At 50.1% G+C, this 19,752-nt stretch overlaps 1 protein-coding gene across 1 annotated transcript in view; it reads right to left on the bottom strand.

Moving 5' to 3' along the window:
- Window positions 1-18,733, bottom strand: part of LOC122548798 (chondroitin polymerizing factor 2, non-catalytic subunit) — a 33,241-nt gene extending 14,508 nt beyond the window's left edge. Inside the window, exons 1-2 of the mRNA XM_043687573.2 lie at window positions 17,128-18,733; window positions 12,334-12,895 (exon numbers count right to left, since the gene is read on the bottom strand). Coding sequence (XP_043543508.1) covers window positions 12,334-12,895; window positions 17,128-17,405 — 840 coding nt within the window. The 5' untranslated portion in view covers window positions 17,406-18,733. The remainder of the gene's footprint in view (window positions 1-12,333; window positions 12,896-17,127) is intronic.
- Window positions 18,734-19,752: the final 1,019 nt, after the last annotated feature.

The following is a 19,752-nucleotide window of genomic DNA, read 5'->3' on the forward strand; positions in this document are numbered from 1 at the left end:
CTGGGGGTCACTGAGCAGGTTATTGCTGAGGAGCTGCTCGATAGCACTGTTGATGACACCTTCCATCACATTCTCTTCACTGCTCTGGAGAAACCGGTTTAATTTTGAATAACCAACATCTGGTTATCACCCTACTTACCAGAGGCAAGAATATTTCTCTATTTGCTCCTACAGAACCTCTTTAACAAGTCATTCTGCTATAATGCGCGTTTCATCAACGCAAATTCACTGTAATGCGATTAACGAGTTGGGGATACGGTTTTAAAATGTGTATTAGCTGTAATGTGATTACATCAGCACTATCGTGAGCGCTGTTTGTAAAGCGTGATTTTTCTATAACATGGGGTTGCACAAGAATGCAACCATTACGTTATAGAAGAATGGACTTGAAAACCTCCATTACTTGTTGAAACTTTATTGCTGGAACAGCACAGCAGGTCAGGCAGCATCCAGGGAACAGGAGATTCGACGTTTCGGGCACAGGCCCTTCTTCAGGAATGAGCAGAGAGTGTTCAGCAGGAGAAGATAAAAGGTAGGGAGGAGGGACTTGGAGGAGGGGAGTTGGAAATGTGATAGGTGGAAAGAGGTCAAGGTGAGGGTGATAGGTCGGAGTAGGGTGGAGGCGGAGAGGTCAAGAAGAAGACTGCAGGTCAGGAAGGCGGTGCCGGGCTGGAGGGATTCGGCTGAGACAAGGTGGGGGGAGGGGGGATGAAGAAACTGGTGAAGTCCAAGTTCATCCCCTGCGGTTGGAGGGTTCCCAGTCGGAAGATAAGACGCTCCTCCTCCGACCGTCGGGTTGTTGTGGTTTGGCGGTGGATGAGTCCAATGACCTGCATATCCTCGGTGGAGTGGGAGGGGGAGTTGAAATGCTGTGCCACAGGTTGGTTGGGTTGGTTCGTCCGGGTGGCCCAGAGGTGCTCCCTGAATCGCTCCGCAAGTAGGCGGCCTGTCTCCCCGATATAGAGGAGGCCACACCGGCTGCAGCGGATGCAGTAGATGATGTGGGTGGAGGTGCAGGTGAATCTGTGGCGGATATGGAAGTTTCCCTTGGGGCCTTGGAGAGAAGTGAGGGGGGAGGTGTGGGCGCAAGTGTTGCACCTCCTGCGGTTGCAAGGGAAGGTGCCGGGAGTGGTGGTTGGGTCGGTGGGGGGTGTGGATCTGACAAGGGAGTCGCGGAGGGAGTGGTCTCTACGGAAAGCTGATAGGGGAGGGGAGGGAAATATATCCTTGGTGCTGGGGTCTGTTTGGAGGTGGCGGAAGTGACGGCGGATGATGCGCTGTACATGGAGATTGGTGGGGTGGTAGGTGAGGACCAGTGGGGTTCTGTCCTGGTGGCGGTTGGAGGGGCGGGGCTCAAGGGCGGAGGAGCGGGAAGTGGAGGAGATGCGGTGGAGGGCACCGTCGACCACTTCCATATCCGCCACAGATTCACCTGCACCTCCACCCACATCATCTACTGCATCCGCTGCAGCCGGTGTGGCCTCCTCTATATCGGGGAGACAGGCCGCCTACTTGTGGAGCGATTCAGGGAGCACCTCTGGGCCACCCGGACGAACCAACCCAACCAACCTGTGGCACAGCATTTCAACTCCCCCTCCCACTCCACCGAGGATATGCAGGTCATTGGACTCATCCACCGCCAAACCACAACAACCCGACGGTCGGAGGAGGAGCGTCTTATCTTCCGACTGGGAACCCTCCAACCGCAGGGGATGAACTTGGACTTCACCAGTTTCTTCATCCCCCCTCCCCCCACCTTGTCTCAGCCCGATCCTTCCAGCCCGGCACCGCCTTCCTGACCTGCAGTCTTCTTCTTGACCTCTCCGCCTCCACCCTACTCCGACCTATCACCCTCACCTTGACCTCTTTCCACCTATCACATTTCCAACTCCCCTCCTCCAAGTCCCTCCTCCCTACCTTTTATCTTCTCCTGCTGAACACTCTCTGCTCATTCCTGAAGAAGGGCCTGTGCCCGAAACGTCGAATCTCCTGTTCCCTGGATGCTGCCTGACCTGCTGTGCTGTTCCAGCAATAAAGTTTCAACTTTGATCTCCAGCATCTGCAGACCTCACTTTAACCTCCATTACTTTACATTCAGGAGAACAGCCCAAACTTTACCAGCCTCTCTCGAGAATATCCTGGAAAATATGCCCTGTGCTCCAAGGCCTTCACCTTATTTCAGAAGCCTGAATTGTCTACAAAACTGCAGCTGAGGCCTAACCCAGTGATTTATTGTCAGCCCCCATGTGCTAAGAAACTGGCAAGTCAGTTTCTTTAACTACTAGAGACATCACGGTGGAAATAATCTCTCAGAGGCCTAGAATCAACTTCTTCAGCTGCTTCATCAAAAGTCTTCAGAACTTGCCTATGATTGCACAACATTCAGCATGACCACAGCTCCTCAGATCCTGAAGCAGTCCGTTGCTGCATGCAGCAAGACCTGGACATTATCCAAGTTTGAGCTGAAAATGTGTTGCTGGAAAAGCGCAGCAGGTCAGGCAGCATCCAAGGAGCAGGAGAATCGACGTTTTGGGCATGAGCCTTTCTTCAGGAATGAGGAAAGCATGCCAAGCAGTTTGGGCTGTTAAGTAACATTGGCACCGCACAACAGTAAACAATCATTATTGACCACATGAGCATATCTCACTGTCGATCAACATTCCCATTGACCAGAAACTGAACTGGACTCACCTAATAAACAATAGTGAATACAAGAACAGGTTAGAGGTGAAGAATATTGCAGCGAGTAACTCAACTCCTGACTCCCCAAACCCTGTCTGCCATCTACAAGGCACAAGTCAGGAGTGTGATGGAACACTCCTCCACCTGCCTGATGGATGCAGAGACTAGATCAGAGTGGTGCTGGAAAAGCACAGCAGGTCAGGCAGCATCTGAGGAGCAGGAAAATCGACGTTTTGGGCAAAAGCCCTTCATCAGGAATAGAGGCAGGGTGCCTGCAGGGTGGAGAGATAAATGAGAGGGGGGTGGGGATGGGGAGAAAGTAGCATAGAGTACAATAAGTGAATGGCGGTGGAGATGGAGGTAGATCTCCACCCTCCTCTCTGACCTATCACCTCCATTCACCTATTGTACTCTATGCTACTTTCTCCCCACCCCCCTCTCATTTATCTCTCCACCCTGCAGGCACCCTGCCTCTATTCCTGATGAAGGGCTTTTGCCCAAAACGTCGATTTTCCTGCTCCTCGGATGCTGCCTGACCTGCTGTGCTTTTCCAGCACCACTCTGATCTAGACTCTGGTTTCCAGCATCTGCAGTCCTTGTTTTTACCACCATGATGGATGCAGCTCCAATAACACAAGACGCTAATCATCTAGGACAAAACTGCATGCTTGTTGGGCCTCACATTCAACATGCTAAACATCTACTCCTTCCACACCAACACAGAGCAGTACTATGTTCCATCTCCACAATCTACTGCAGCAACTCATCAAAGCTCCTTCAACAGTACCTTTCAAATCCACACAAGCTCAACCAATCCGGACAACGGCAACATGAGAACAGCACAACCTGCAAGTTCCCTTCCAAGCCACTCACAATCCAGACATGAAAATCTATTAACGTTCCTTCAACGTCACAGCTTCAGTACTGCCATGCATGCTGTTACACTGCTGTTGACCATCTACCACCAAGCACTGGATCCCAGATTATAATACACTGCCAAAATCGTTCTCCACAATTTCAGTTGATACACACAGATCCACACTGACAGGGTGAGGATCCCTCAGCACTGCCCGCCCCTCACCGACTGGGTGAGGATCCCTCAGGACTGCCCACCCCTCACTGACAGGGTGAGGATCCCTCAGGACTGCCCGCCCCTCACCGACTGGGTGAGGATCCCTCAGCACTGCCCACCCCTCATTGACAGGGTGAGGATCCCTCAGCACTGCCCACCCCTCACTGACAGGGTGAGGATCCCTCAGCACTGCCCGCCCCTCATTGACAGGGTGAGGATCCCTCAGCACTGCCCACCCCTCATTGACAGGGTGAGGATCCCTCAGGACTGCCCGCCCCTCACTGACAGGGTGAGGATCCCTCAGCACTGCCCGCCCCTCACTGACTGGGTGAGGATCCCTCAGGACTGCACGCCCCTCACTGACTGGGTGAGGATCCCTCAGGACTGCACGCCCCTCATTGACAGGGTGAGGATCCCTCAGGACTGCCCGCCCCTCACTGACAGGGTGAGGATCCCTCAGCACTGCCCGCCCCTCACTGACTGGGTGAGGATCCCTCAGGACTGCACGCCCCTCATTGACAGGGTGAGGATCCCTCAGGACTGCCCGCCCCTCACTGACAGGGTGAGGATCCCTCAGCACTGCCCGCCCCTCACTGACTGGGTGAGGATCCCTCAGCACTGGCCACCCCTCACTGACTGGGTGAGGATCCCTCAGCACTGGCCACCCCTCACTGACAGGGTGAGGATCCCTCAGCACTGGCCACCCCTCACTGACAGGGTGAGGATCCCTCAGGACTGCCCACCCCTCACTGACAGGGTGAGGATCTCTCAGGACTGCCCACCCCTCACTGACAGGGTGAGGATCTCTCAGGACTGCCCGCCCCTCACTGACAGGGTGAGGATCCCTCAGGACTGCCCACCCCTCACTGACAGGGTGAGGATCCCTCAGGACTGCCCGCCCCTCACTGACAGGGTGAGGATCCCTCAGGACTGCCCGCCCCTCACTGACAGGGTGAGGATCCCTCAGGACTGCCCACCCCTCACTGACAGGGTGAGGATCCCTCAGCACTGTCCGCCCCTCACTGACAGGGTGAGGATCCCTCAGGACTGCCCGCCCCTCACTGACAGGGTGAGGATCCCTCAGGACTGCCCGCCCCTCACTGACAGGGTGAGGATCCCTCAGCACTGGCCACCCCTCACTGACAGGGTGAGGATCTCTCAGGACTGCCCACCCCTCACTGACAGGGTGAGGATCTCTCAGGACTGCCCGCCCCTCACTGACAGGGTGAGGATCTCTCAGGACTGCCCGCCCCTCACTGACAGGGTGAGGATCCCTCAGGACTGCCCGCCCCTCACTGACAGGGTGAGGATCCCTCAGGACTGCCCGCCCCTCACTGACAGGGTGAGGATCCCTCAGCACTGCCCGCCCCTCACTGACAGGGTGAGGATCCCTCAGCACTGCACGCCCCTCACTGACAGGGTGAGGATCCCTCAGCACTGCACGCCCCTCACTGACAGGGTGAGGATCCCTCAGGACTGTCCGCCCCTCACTGACAGGGTGAGGATCCCTCAGCACTGCCCGCCCCTCACTGACAGGGTGAGGATCCCTCAGCACTGTCCGCCCCTCACTGAGAGGGTGAGGATTCCCTCAGCACTGCACGCCCCTCACTGACAGGGTGAGGATCCCTCAGGACTGCCCACCCCTCACTGACAGGGTGAGGATCCCTCAGCACTGGCCACCCCTCACTGACAGGGTGAGGATCCCTCAGGACTGCCCACCCCTCACTGACAGGGTGAGGATCCCTCAGCACTGGCCACCCCTCACTGACAGGGTGAGGATCCCTCAGCACTGCACGCCCCTCACTGACAGGGTGAGGATCCCTCAGCACTGCCCACCCCTCACTGACAGGGTGAGGATCCCTCAGGACTGCCCACCCCTCACTGACAGGGTGAGGATCCCTCAGCACTGCACGCCCCTCACTGACAGGGTGAGGATCCCTCAGCACTGTCCGCCCCTCACTGACAGGGTGAGGATCCCTCAGCACTGCACGCCCCTCACTGACAGGGTGAGGATCCCTCAGCACTGTCCGCCCCTCACTGACAGGGTGAGGATCCCTCAGCACTGCACGCCCCTCACTGACAGGGTGAGGATCCCTCAGCACTGCACGCCCCTCACTGACAGGGTGAGGATCCCTCAGGACTGCCCACCCCTCACTGACAGGGTGAGGATCCCTCAGCACTGCACGCCCCTCACTGACAGGGTGAGGATCCCTCAGCACTGTCCGCCCCTCACTGACAGGGTGAGGATCCCTCAGCACTGCACGCCCCTCACTGACAGGGTGAGGATCCCTCAGCACTGCACGCCCCTCACTGACAGGGTGAGGATCCCTCAGGACTGTCCGCCCCTCACTGACAGGGTGAGGATCCCTCAGCACTGCCCGCCCCTCACTGACAGGGTGAGGATCCCTCAGCACTGCACGCCCCTCACTGACAGGGTGAGGATCCCTCAGCACTGCACGCCCCTCACTGACAGGGTGAGGATCCCTCAGGACTGTCCGCCCCTCACTGACAGGGTGAGGATCCCTCAGCACTGCCCGCCCCTCACTGACAGGGTGAGGATCCCTCAGCACTGTCCGCCCCTCACTGAGAGGGTGAGGATTCCCTCAGCACTGCACGCCCCTCACTGACAGGGTGAGGATCCCTCAGGACTGCCCACCCCTCACTGACAGGGTGAGGATCCCTCAGCACTGGCCACCCCTCACTGACAGGGTGAGGATCCCTCAGGACTGCCCACCCCTCACTGACAGGGTGAGGATCCCTCAGCACTGGCCACCCCTCACTGACAGGGTGAGGATCCCTCAGCACTGCACGCCCCTCACTGACAGGGTGAGGATCCCTCAGGACTGCCCACCCCTCACTGACAGGGTGAGGATCCCTCAGCACTGGCCACCCCTCACTGACAGGGTGAGGATCCCTCAGGACTGCCCACCCCTCACTGACAGGGTGAGGATCCCTCAGCACTGGCCACCCCTCACTGACAGGGTGAGGATCCCTCAGCACTGCACGCCCCTCACTGACAGGGTGAGGATCCCTCAGGACTGCCCACCCCTCACTGACAGGGTGAGGATCCCTCAGGACTGCCCACCCCTCACTGACAGGGTGAGGATCCCTCAGCACTGCACGCCCCTCACTGACAGGGTGAGGATCCCTCAGCACTGTCCGCCCCTCACTGACAGGGTGAGGATCCCTCAGCACTGCACGCCCCTCACTGACAGGGTGAGGATCCCTCAGGACTGCCCACCCCTCACTGACAGGGTGAGGATCCCTCAGCACTGCACGCCCCTCACTGACAGGGTGAGGATCCCTCAGCACTGTCCGCCCCTCACTGACAGGGTGAGGATCCCTCAGCACTGCACGCCCCTCACTGACAGGGTGAGGATCCCTCAGCACTGTCCGCCCCTCACTGACAGGGTGAGGATCCCTCAGCACTGGCCACCCCTCACTGACAGGGTGAGGATCCCTCAGGACTGCCCACCCCTCACTGACAGGGTGGGGATGCCTCGAAATATCTACCCACAACACTGCAGTGGAGCACTAGACTAGATTATTTTGCCACAAAGTCTCGCCCACACACAGAGCTCACGGTCTTCTGGTGTCCTTGCAAAATAGTCATGGAACAGTTTGAAATAGTACAAGTACATGTAGTTATTTTGTTTACTGTTCTGAGATATCAGTAGCATTCCTGTGAAAATGTCCAGTTATTTCCAAGTCTTCCAGGTACTGCTTGAATGAAAAATTCTAGAAGACTACAGATCACTGAACTGTGAAGCACTGAGGGGTCATTCAGCCAATCATGTCTGTATTGGCATTTTGCAACAGACCACCCGATTAATCCCAGAGCTCTTGCACTTTCTCGGTCTCTCCTGTACTTTTCTTTTTAAACGTAGTCCTGTCACAACAAACACGTGTACATAAACTGGAAATTAAATGAGTTTTCCAAATTGGTGTCAGAAAGAGGATAGCAACTGACACGCTCACCCTAGTTTACACAAGCAAGTGGCTCTGGCAACTGTTCTGTAGAGCACAGGTCAATCATCTCAGAGTGCAGTTGTCAGTGGCATGCAATGTGTGCTCAGCAATCAGTAACAGCCCACCAGAGTGAATGAAGTACTGAAGCCTCACTCATGAGATTGCCACAAGCAACAGCAGACTGCTTTGTTAAACGATTAGGCACAACAAAATTCCAAACAATTTTGTGTTTCAAATTGAAGGTCACTCGTTTTCAAAAACTAAACAGCTCTCAGTAATTAAAGAAACAAGCAAAATCTTTCATAGTTGGAAATGGTACATCAACTCTCAACCGATTCCACCATGAGCTTTCTTCAAGAACAGCACAAGCTCTCTTGCCTCAGCCTCTCCCTCATTGATGCAGTCCAGACCGATCAAGCACAGAAACCTCCTGGAGCAGCTTCACAAAGATTTAAAAACCACTGAAAAATTTCAATAAGCTGGAGAAATCCCCATGAAAGCAGAATGGCAGTCTCAACATCAAGAGAGATCTCAGTTCTCCAGCGCATTGTAACCACCTCAGAAAAACTCAAACGGTTTCATAGTCAATGAAATACTTCTGGCATACAGTCACTTGTAACAGAAATGCAGCAATCACTTGTGCACAGTATGATCCCAAAAACAGCTGCAACGAATGTCCAAACAGTTTGAGTCATGCTTGTTGTTGATAAATAATTATTGGAGACTGAAAGTAAAGATAAAAGCCCACGGGATCCAAGGAAGTATGGCAAAGTGAATCCACAAATGACCAGAAGACGGGGACGTAGTGGGTAAAGGTTGAGGGGTACTTTTCAATGGCAAGGCTGTGTCCAGTGGGATCCCACTGGGTCGGTGTTGGAGTCCTTGCTGTTTGCAGTTTATGTAAATGATTTAGACTTGAATATAGAAAGTTTGATCAATAAGTTTGCACAAAATACAAAAATTGATGAGGTGATAAATAGTAATGAGGAAAGCCTTAGACTACAAGAGGATATCAATGGGCAGGTCAGATGGGCAATCCACGGTGAATGAAGTTCATTCTGAGATGATGCAATTGGGCAGGACAAACAAGGCAAAGGAACACATGATGGGAAGCACCAAGGATCAGAGGACCAGGGTGGGCATGTCCACCAGTACCTTAAGGTATCAGGACAGGTGATAAAGTGGTTAAGGCGGCATATGGGATACTTGCTTTTATTAGCTGAGACACAGTGTAAGAGCAGGGAGGTTATGCTGGCAATGTAAAAAACATTGGTTAGGACACAGCTGGAGTATTGTGTGCAGCTCTAGATTTCACATTATGGGAGGAATATGACAACGCTGCAGAGGGTGCAGTGGAGATTTACCAGGATGTTGCCTGGGCTGTAGAAATTCAATTATGAGGAGAGATTGAACAGATGAGCTGCCACAGGAAGTGGGGGAGGCTAGTACAATTGCAACATTTAGAAAACATCTGGATGGGTATATGAATAGGAGGGATATGGTCCAGGTGCGGGCAGGTGGGACTAGATTGGGTTGGGATACCTGATCAGTATGAGCGGGTCGGACCGAAGGGTCTGTTTCCGTGCTGTGCATCTCTATGACTCAGATTGGCATTGTTTTCCTTTGAGCAGAGGACATTGAGGGAAGGCATATTGAGATGTATAAATAATGAGGGGCACAGATAGGGAAGCAAGAAGAAATATTTCTCCTTGATGGAAAGGCCAGTAACATAGATTTAAGGCAAAGGGCAAAAGATTCAGAGGGGACATCAGGAAAAACTCTTTCACCCAGAGGTTGGTGAGAATCTGGAACAAACTGCCTGCAAGGGTGGTAGAGACAGAACATTTAAGAAATAGTTAGATGTATGCCTTGGCATCGCAATTGCACAAGGTTGTGAGCCAAGTGATAGAAAATGGAGTTATAATAGTAAGATGTTTGTTACTGGCCAGCACAGACTCAATTGGTCAAAGGGTCATTTTCTGTGCTGTAGATTTTTATGATTCTATGGCCAGGAAAATGATGCAGTCGAAACTTTTTTCCCCACTGGAAGGGAATTGGATCCCTTTATTAATTCACCTGAAAGATAGCCTGTCTGCCACTGTGGTTCTCCGAACAGATCCTCTGACATACAGCTCTATTTCAGAACTGACACTCCAAGCAGACCTCCGACAATTTGGCCATCCCTCAGCACAACCCCACCAAAAGTGCAGTGATCCCTCAGCACTAACCCTCCAACAATGCAGATGTCCTCCTGCACTGACTGTCTGAAGACATCCTCTGACAGTATTGCGCTTCTCCAGTACTGACAGTATGGTACTCCCCCAGCACAAAACCTTTGAAAATGGGTAGCTCCCTCAGTAACTAACCCTCCGACAGTGCTGCTGCCCCTCTTCATTGACACCCCTTATGTAGCTGACCCTTAAATGCCTTTTGAAATAACGTAGTGGCAATTAATGGACAATAAATTATTGGCAATAATACATCACCACCTCCCCTGATTCCCATTATGGAAAAGTCTGTGCCATTGAGAGAACAGGAAAGCAGCCAGGTCTCTCAGAATTGAGGGAACTGTCACTACACACTGGAGAATGGAGGCTGCTTCTTTCAGAAGGTCATTGCCACTGGATCTCTTTCACCATCACTCACTCATTTCTTACCTCCATTCCTTCAGTGTTCCCCTACTGCAATGTTCCCTCAACCATAATCCGTAAGTCAGGATTGCGTTGGAATAACCTCCACTTGCAGCTCCAAACAACACTCAAGAAGCCCAATACCATCCAAGATTGGTAACCCTGTTGCCACTTGCAACATTCATTAAGACTGGGGTTAATTCCCAATAAGCACTCTGCATTTAAAAAACATCCTCTACATTCAAAGAAGGATGCTCAGTGGTTTACAAGGACAGACCCTGGCCGATGTAAAAATTATCATCTGCTACTCGTTATGTTCACAGCATGAGACAGGAACTAAGGAAACATTCAAATTAGTGCCTTCTGTTAAAACCACTAGTTGGTAATGAACTTTCAGTGACTTGCTTGTTTCTTGCCTAGACTTATTGCCTTCTCAATGTTCTCCTTTCCCAAAGGCACAGGGCACTTGCTGTGGCTTCAATAAGCTGACCCGGCATTCTGCCAACTCAGACAAGTGGTCACTTCACCTTAGCACCAGGAATGGACGCAGCTCCAGAGGCCATCATTCCACCCCAGCCCCACATTCACTCAAAATCTGTACTAATGGGGACTGGGGTCACTCGGTAAAGGTTAGGGAAATAAAATGGCCCTGAGAAACAAAGTAATTGGAACATCCTCTTCGACTGTTGCATCCAAGATCAAACAATCTGGTACAGTTTGGGAATAAAACGTGGAACTCTCCTGGTGAACCACCATCAACATCAGACAATGCAGTGATCCCCTGACAGGGGAAGATCGAAGCACTGACCTGCCTCATTCCCAGCTAAGGGAGGAAAGACAACTGATGGAGCTACAGACAACGAAGACCCAAGTTCAACACGGATTCCAACTGCAGACAAGCTGGAGCACAGAATCAAGCTTTACAAGACCAGTGCAGTAGCTGGGATGACAGTTGCACAGCTGGGAGGTATAATCATTTGGTTAGAACAAGAACCAATATGCCCTCTCATGTCACAGGTTAAAAACAACTATTCTGCCAATCATATCTGCTCTCCATAGTGCAGGTTGGTTCTGCTGTTCAATTCCTGTAGTCCTTCCGTTTATTTCTCTAAGGTCCCCATCCAATTTCTTTATGAAATCAGTGGGTCTTCTCTACTTGCAACTTTGGGGGCAGTGAGTTACGGTTCCAATGTTCTGCTCACATTTTGACAAAATTCACCACAACAGCAGAAACAATCTGCAACACTTCAACAAAAAAAAAATCAATTTGCCCCATCCCAATTTTAATAAATTCCCCAATTTGTTATTCATTCACAGAATCTGGGCATCATTGGCTATTTATTGCCCATCCTAATTGCCGTGGGTATGGAATTACATGTAGGCAGACCAAGTAGGGGTAGTAGTGACCTTGTCTAAAGGACATTATGAACCAGATGGGTTTTCCGACAATTGAAAAAAAATTTGATGGTCATCATTAATTTCTGAATTTTAGATTTTCTATTGAATTCAAGTTGGCAGCATTTGAACCTGGGTCACCAGAACATTAGTTGAGAGTGTAGTGCTGGAAAAGCACAGCGGGTCTCGGGATTAATAGTTCAGAGATTCTCGGCTGTCATCTGCCTATAATTTTTCAAGATTTGAACCTCCACCAAAAGGTAAAGAATTCTTCCTTAGGCTAAATTTTGTTAAAATCCATCCACTACATTGAGATACATTTTTTAAACAGACTGATAAATGTGGGAAAACACTAATTCTTGCCACCTTTAGTAGCAGGGGTAATTACTGAGCTAGTATCTCCTGCTTTGTGGGAGGGTGTTCCATATTTCTCCCTATATTGCTCACGTACTTAACTGTACCTATGCTATTGTCTCAACTACTCACTACAGTGGAGAATTTCACAGTCTCATCACTATGTGGGTAAAGACGATGCTGCCACTATCTTCCAAATATGACAGGAGGAGAAAGTGACTGGCCACTGACCTTGTGTTTATCAATGCAGCTGATACCAATGTAATCGATGATGCAGCGACCGAGCCACTCATCAGGCCGAACACTCAGGATATCATTGCGACAGCTGTCCAAGTACTGCTGCAGCTTGACAAGAATACTCCGCGACATCACATAACCATAACCGCCGTGACAGTAGCGGGAGTCCGGGTCACCCCCGATGAACTCCTCTGCCCGACCCAGGTACAGGTCTTTGATGCTTAGGTGAGAAACAAGTGACTTGATACGTTCAGCTTGGGTGTAAGTGTTGTCCTGCACCAGGTAGAACCAATCAAACTCATTGCCAAAATGCTCGTAAATGTACTGGATGGTCCGGTACATCAACCAGACTGGCCGGTCATCTCCATGGGAGATTATCTGCATCCCATGTGGGATCTTGGTATTGCGAAAGCCAGTAAAATAAATCAGTCTGTTGAAGTGGTGACCTATGGTTCGATTAACAGAGATAGCCAACGTGTTCAGGGTAGCCTTAGACGTTAGGACACCAACAAAGAGTCGATCTCGAATTCCCAGCTCCGTATGAATGTAACGTGTCCTGAGTGAAAAGAAATAGACAACTTTAACCACCAATGCCTGTACCTCTCTTTGATAGTGTAACACCTGCCCTTCTCCTCTGGAGCACACCAGTTAGAAGCAGGAGTGAGACAGTCAACCCCTTGTATCTGCACCACTATTCAATCTGACTGCGGCTGGTCTGATTTTCCACCTTCTTGCCTATCCCAATAACCTTTCATCCCCTTGTTTGTCAAGAATCTATCTCTGCCTTAAAAATATTCAAGTACTCTGCTTCTGCTTCCTTTTGAGGAATGTAGGTGAACTCGAAAAATCCACACTGCTTTTTGAAAACAGGCAGGGGAAATTGTCCCTAGCGTCCTAGCAAACTTCATCTCTCAATCAGTATCACTAAAGCAAACTGGTTAACGCTATGAGTAAAAGTGTTTGATTCATTGATATTTGTAGAATTGTTCTATGTGTACATTGGCTGTAGCATTACAACAGAATTAACAACAGTACTGACATTTCAACAGCACTTCCTTAACCAGGATGAAACAAGTTGAAAACGTAATTTTAAAAAATCCTTGGTTTTACAAAAGCAATGAAGTTATCACAAACCACAGTTCAGCTTCAGCTAAAGCACTGAAGGACGATGTCAGGGCTTTACAGAGGGTGTAGATGGGATTGACTAAAACGCTACTGGAAGAGGTATTTCAGTTATATGGAATGAGTGATAGACAGATAAATGCTGGGCTTGCCAAGATGCCCCCAACCCATAAAAGAACTTTAAAAAGTTGCAATTGTTCTCCCTCATACAGAGAAGATCTTACAGAGGTATTCAACACCTTGAGGGATCTTGAGAGAGTAAGTAAGGAGAAACTGTTATTGCCGGGGCAGTGATGTCGTAACGTTCATTCAGATTGGCAATGAGAAACAGGATGTCCTAACACATCGAGTTACAGTGCATTTCAGATCATTGTCTGAAAGCATAGTGGGAGGAGCTGCAGTAACATTCAGGAGACAATCATACAAATACTCAGCAGAAAGGCTGTAAACAAATGGACTTACCTGAATAGCATTCAAAGAGCCAGCACAGGCACAATAGGCTGAATGGCCCAAGGCTCTCAAATTCTGGACTTGTAAATGACACCAAAGAAATATACTTCCTTCTTTTACTGTCTGTACTCTAGTATTTTAGCCCATTGATATTCTTACAAAATGCCTAGCCTTTATCATTTGGCAGCAATTTCTGAGCAAGGTCCCAGCCCTGAAGCTGACCACATCCGTGTCCATCTCAGCATTTCCTAACCAGCATGCACTTCAATCAGGAATGGCACCTTCCTATGTCTCCCTCACCCAGAACTGTTAATGCAGATTCTGAAAAGATGCTGGAGAAACTCAGCAGGTCTAGCAGCATCTGTGGAGAGAGAAACAGAGTGAATATTTCAACTCTGATACATTCTGCTTTAGAATAGTTCTGATGCTGCTCAGCAGGCTTGAATAAACAACTACAGCCAAGAGCACACCAGTAGGAGGGGTAGCAGTCAACCTACACACAGCAAGCTCCACCAACAATAATGTGATACCAATCAGATGAAGCATTTTGAGTGTTGGTAGCAGGAAAATCAGTGGCCAGCGAAAATTCCTTTGCTCTTCTTCACAATAACCTCTTCTTTGCAATATCATTTACACCAATGAGGGGACAGGCAGAAACTTAATTTAATAACTGATCTAAAAGGTGGGTCATACAGTAATAGAGATGTACAGCACGGAAACAGACACTTTGGTCCAACTCGTCCATCACACTACAGGACTGGACAAAGCTTGACCCTAAAATCTTGAGTTACAGGAGCAGGAAGGACAGAGGGTTGTAGTTGATGGAACATGTTCATCTTGGTGTCCAGTTACAAGCGGCGTACCGCAAGGGTCGGTGTTGGGTCCACTGCTGTTCGTCCTTTTTATAAATGACCTGGATGAGGGCGTAGAAGGGTGGGTTAGTAAATTTGTGGACAACACTAAGGCTGGGGAGTTGTGGATAGTGACGAAGGATGTAGTAGGTTGCAGAGAGACATAGATAGGATGTAGAGCTGGGCTGAGAGGTGGCAAATGGAGTTCAATGTGGACAAGTGTGAGGTGATACACTTTGGACGGAGTAATCGGAATGTAAAGTACTGGGCTAATGATAAGATTCTTGGGAGTGCAGATCAGCAGAGCGATCTCGGCGTCCATGTACACAGATCCCTGAAAACTGTCACCCAGATTGACAGGGTTGTTAAGGCGGCATACAGTGTTTTAGCTTTTATTAATAGAGGGATTGAGTTCCGGAACCAGCAGGTTATGCTGCAGGTGTACAAAGCTCTGGTACGGCCACATTTGGAGTATTGTGTACAGTTGTGGTCACCGCATTATAAGAAGGATGTGCAAGCTTTGGAAAGGGTGCAGAGGAGATTTATTAGGATGTTGCCTGGTATAGAGGGAAGGTCTTATGAGGAAAGGCTGAGGGCCTTGAGGCTGTTCTCGTTCGAGAGAAGAAGGTTGAGAGGTGACTTAATAGAGACATACAAGATAATCAGAGGATTAGATAGGGTGGACAGGGAGACCCTTTTTCCAAGTATGGGGACGGCAAACACGAGGGGACACAACTTTAAAGTGAGGGGAGATAGGTATAAGATAGATGTCAGAGATAGGTTCTTTACTCAGAGAGTAGTATGGAATGCTTTGCCTGCAACGGTAGTAGATTCGCCAAGTTTAAGTGCATTTAAGTCGTCATTGGACAGGCATATGCAGAGCACTTTAGGGAACATCTCCGAGACACCCACACCAATCAATCACACCGCCCCGTGGCCCAACATTTCAACTCCCCCTCCCACTCTGCCGAGGACATGGAGGTCCTGGGCCCCCTTCACCGCCGTTCCCTCACCACCAGACGCCTGGAGGAAGAACGCCTCATCTTCCGCCTCGGAACACTTCAACCCCAGGGCATCAATGTGGACTTCAACAGTTTCCTCATTGCCCCTTCCCGCACCTCACCCTAGTTCCAAACTTCCAGCTCAGCACTGTCCCCATGACTTGTCCGGACTTGTCCTACCTGCCTATCTCCTTTTCCACCTATCCACTCCACCCTCTCCTCCCTGACCTATCACCTTCATCCCCTCCCCCACTCACCCATTGTACTCTATGCTACTTTCTCCCCACCCCCACCCTCCTCTAGCTTATTTCTCCACACTTCAGGCTCACTGCCTTTATTCCTGATGAAGGGCTTTTGCCCGAAACGTCGATTTCGAAGCTCCTTGGATGCTGCCTGAACTGCTGTGCTCTTCCAGCACCACTAATCCAGAATCTGGTTTCCAGAATCTGCAGTCATTGTTTTTACCTGGGTTTCAGATTAGTATGACAGGGCAGTGCAACATCGAGGGCCAAAGGGCCTGTACTGCGCTGTAATGTTCAATGTTCTATGTTAAGTGAGCCATGGCTGATAATAATTCTTGCAGAATGACTGCTGTCTTTAATGACTGACGAATTGATTAATACTCTGCCTCTCAATTGCTCCTTAATGAATCACGGACATGCTTTTTTAAAAAATTCCTCCATGGAACGTATGTCACTAGCTGGGCTAGCATTTATTGCCCATACCTTATTGCACTTGAACTGAATGGCTTGCTAGGCTATTTCAGAGGACGGTTAAGAGTCAACCACATTGCTGTGGGTCTGGAATCACATGTCAGCTGGAGGAGGTAAGGACAGGAGATTGTCTCCCCAAAGGGCACTAATGAGCTAAAATGTTAACAATAGTTAAGTGGTCATCAATACATTAGCTTTTTATTCCAGACTTCTACTGAATGCAATTCTTATCACTGCTGCAGTGGAATTTGAGTCTCGTGGAATTCCAGTGGTACTGGAAAAGCACAGCAGGTCAGGCAGCATCGACATTTCGGGCAAAAGCCCTTTATGAGCAGTGGGATTTGAACCTATGTCTCCCAGAACATTAGAGTTTCTGGAGGAACATCAGGCAAGGACAGAATCAGATATAACTATGATGTCGTCTGTAGGTTGAATCGTTTCCCACCACTCTCAATTTAAAATTTACACGTGGGCATTTGGGCTGGCTGTTACAGCACTGGTCAGAACTTTTGCAGCAAGAGGATAACAAACGGAATAATTAATACGAAAAAAAACTCTTGTCTTTGCAGAACAAAATCAAATACTCCAAATGTGAGTGCATTTGCTTTTAAACATTGTTTACATGTATTTCTTTTCATCCTAAATTCTTACCTGAGCACTTTCTTGTGAGGCTTGTTGGGATCTTTGTAATAAGGGACAATTCTGGGTTCATACTCTTTGTTGTCACTGAACTCTCCGTTTTCCAATCTGGGCTCCAGGTGACTGGTATCATGGGGCAGCCCCCTGCTGTCCCCAGCATCCATACATGATTCATGCCCATCTCCCTGACTCCAGGAGACTCGCAGCAAACTCAGGCTGCAGCCCAAGGAGAGTCCCAGGATGAGTGGCAGAGCAGGCCGGAAGAAGAGAAGCAGAGAAGTGAAGCGCATTGTTTGGAATGGGCTGGAAAACCAGCAAAGAATGAGAGTGAGACACACACAAAATAAAGACCTCACACGGGTACTCTTAGGGAAATAATTTAAAAATGGACTTGTTTCATCTCAGCTGTAAACAGGTATAAAACAGACACAAACACTTGGAGTAGTAAGTCTAAGCCATGAGCACTGACTATCTCTGAAGTTAGCTTCTAAACAAAATCCCTAATCACAACAAAGTATATCAAAGCAACATCTAAAGGACATGAAGTCAGCCTCACAGGCAGATTCAATTCAAATCAAAACCTGATCGATAAGTCAGTAATACTGATCACATCATATTTAGCAACACATAAACTGACATCTCACATTAGTAAACTGAATTCAAACTATCTGCTGTAAACTTAATCAGAATTTGTAATAAATAATGGCAGTGAAGGACCAAAATAACTTCAATTTTTCACAAATCCTACACCCTGATTCCAGGTGGCTTTGGTCACAGTTGTCACAAACTTGTTAAAACACTACTGCTGTCATGATTCACGTTTTCCACATCTTTTAAGTGACGCAGAGATAAACATTTCCCACACTTTCCCAATTTCCACTGCTCTTGGAGTGGGCAAGGAGAATAATTCTTCTAAATGTGTTTGGCCCAGTGAATGGACAAATTAAAACAGGTTTTCAGATCTCCAGCATCCGCAGCTCGTTATTTTACACTATGGAAAGATTCAACCAGGTATTCAACACAGTGAAGTGTGCTGCTCTTGAGAAAAAAGGTTTCTGAGAGCTCTCTGATGATTTTAGATTCTGGTTTCCATTGCTGCATCCAATGTCTGCACTGACCACTGGTTTACTGTTAGATGACAGGGAAATTCGGGCAACCTGGCAGGCAGCATTAATATCATCCTCAATCCATATTCCCTTAGATGACAAGAAAGCAAATCACAATCCAGTCCTGGGGATTTGGCGAGTAAACTCTCCTTAGTTTAAACGCTTGCAAGGTGTTCCTCCCACTTAAGGAACGTAATTTCTCAGTCAGAGAGATGCCGGAATCAGGGATGTGAAGTGAAGAATCTGAACCAGAGTTTAAATCTTCCTTAAGGCGGAGTGTTGTGACTGAGAGCTGTCAGAGTATATTACAGACGGCCTGATGACAGCAGGGTTTGATCAGAATCTTCAAATGGACCAGTGCACAGTTTCACTGCAGTCACTTCGTGCCCGGATTCGAGAGGCTTGCCCAGGACCAGCTCGACAGTCCCATCTCTGCGGGCCTTCCTGCTTCACCCCGCCTTTCCAGAGCGGCCTCCCAGTAAATGGGCCTGGGGCTGGGCCTGGGGCTGGGGCTGGGGGCTGGGGGCTGGGCCTGGGGCGTGAGGGGGAGGGTGAGGGCGGCTCCACTACCCCCTTGGCCGGCTGCTCTGCGGTCCGGGGGGGGGGGGGGGGGGAGACAGGCCTCTGCTGCTCTCCCGCTGTCTGCCAGGGGTGGCCTCGGCGGGCCTCAGGAGCAGAGGCGCCTTCTCCCTGCCCACAGCCTCGGCCTGTCCGACACTTCCCTCCGGAGTCGAGGAAGTGGAAGGGGGGGGGGGGGAGGAGGGGAGGGGATTCGACCGCGCGTGCGCCGAAACGGTGCCCTCAACCTCGCTGCGCGTGCGCGTCAACGGTCCCGGCCCTCGACCCCGCCGGAATCGGGGAAGGGGGTGTTGGACTGCGCGTGCGCCGAATCGGTGACCTCAGGCTCCCTGCGCGCGCGCGCGTCACAGTCACGGCCCCCTCCGGAGTCGTGGAAGAGGTGTTGGACTGGGCATGCGCTGAGCCGGTGTCTTGCGTATCGCTGCGCGTGCGCGTCAACGGTCAGGGCTCCGCGTGCGGAGGGGAAGCGCGGGAGATCCGCCGGTCAGAAATTTCCAGAACTTGTCCGTGTCCCCGCTGGCTGCACCATCTGAGGTACAGAGTCTTCAGAACAAATTCTTGGGGCGAAAAAAAAGTTTATAAAGGTGGGAGAAGTCCAGCAATAAATCAGAAACTTGGGAAGGTAATAGTTCGGAGGAGAAAGTGAGGTCTGCAGGTGGAGATCAGAGATGGAAAGGCGCAGCAGGTCAGGCAGCATCCAGGGAACAGGAGAGTCGACGTTTCGGGCATAAGCCCTTCTTCAGGAATGAGGAAAGTTTGTCCAGCAGGCTAAGATAAAAGGTAGGGAGGAGGGACTTGGGGGAGGGGCGTTGGGAATGTGATAAGTGGAAAGAGGTCAAGGTGAGGGTGATAGGTCAGACTGGGGTGGGGGCGGAGAGGTCAGGAAAAGATTGCAGGTTAGGAAGGCGGTGCTGAATTCGATGGATTTGACTGAGACAAGATGGGGGGAGGG

The sequence above is a fragment of the Chiloscyllium plagiosum genome, unplaced genomic scaffold, assembly GCF_037043375.1.
Source record: "Chiloscyllium plagiosum isolate Xiang-an unplaced genomic scaffold, Cpla_swu_hap1 HiC_scaffold_4, whole genome shotgun sequence".
Classification (NCBI taxonomy): domain Eukaryota; kingdom Metazoa; phylum Chordata; class Chondrichthyes; order Orectolobiformes; family Hemiscylliidae; genus Chiloscyllium; species Chiloscyllium plagiosum.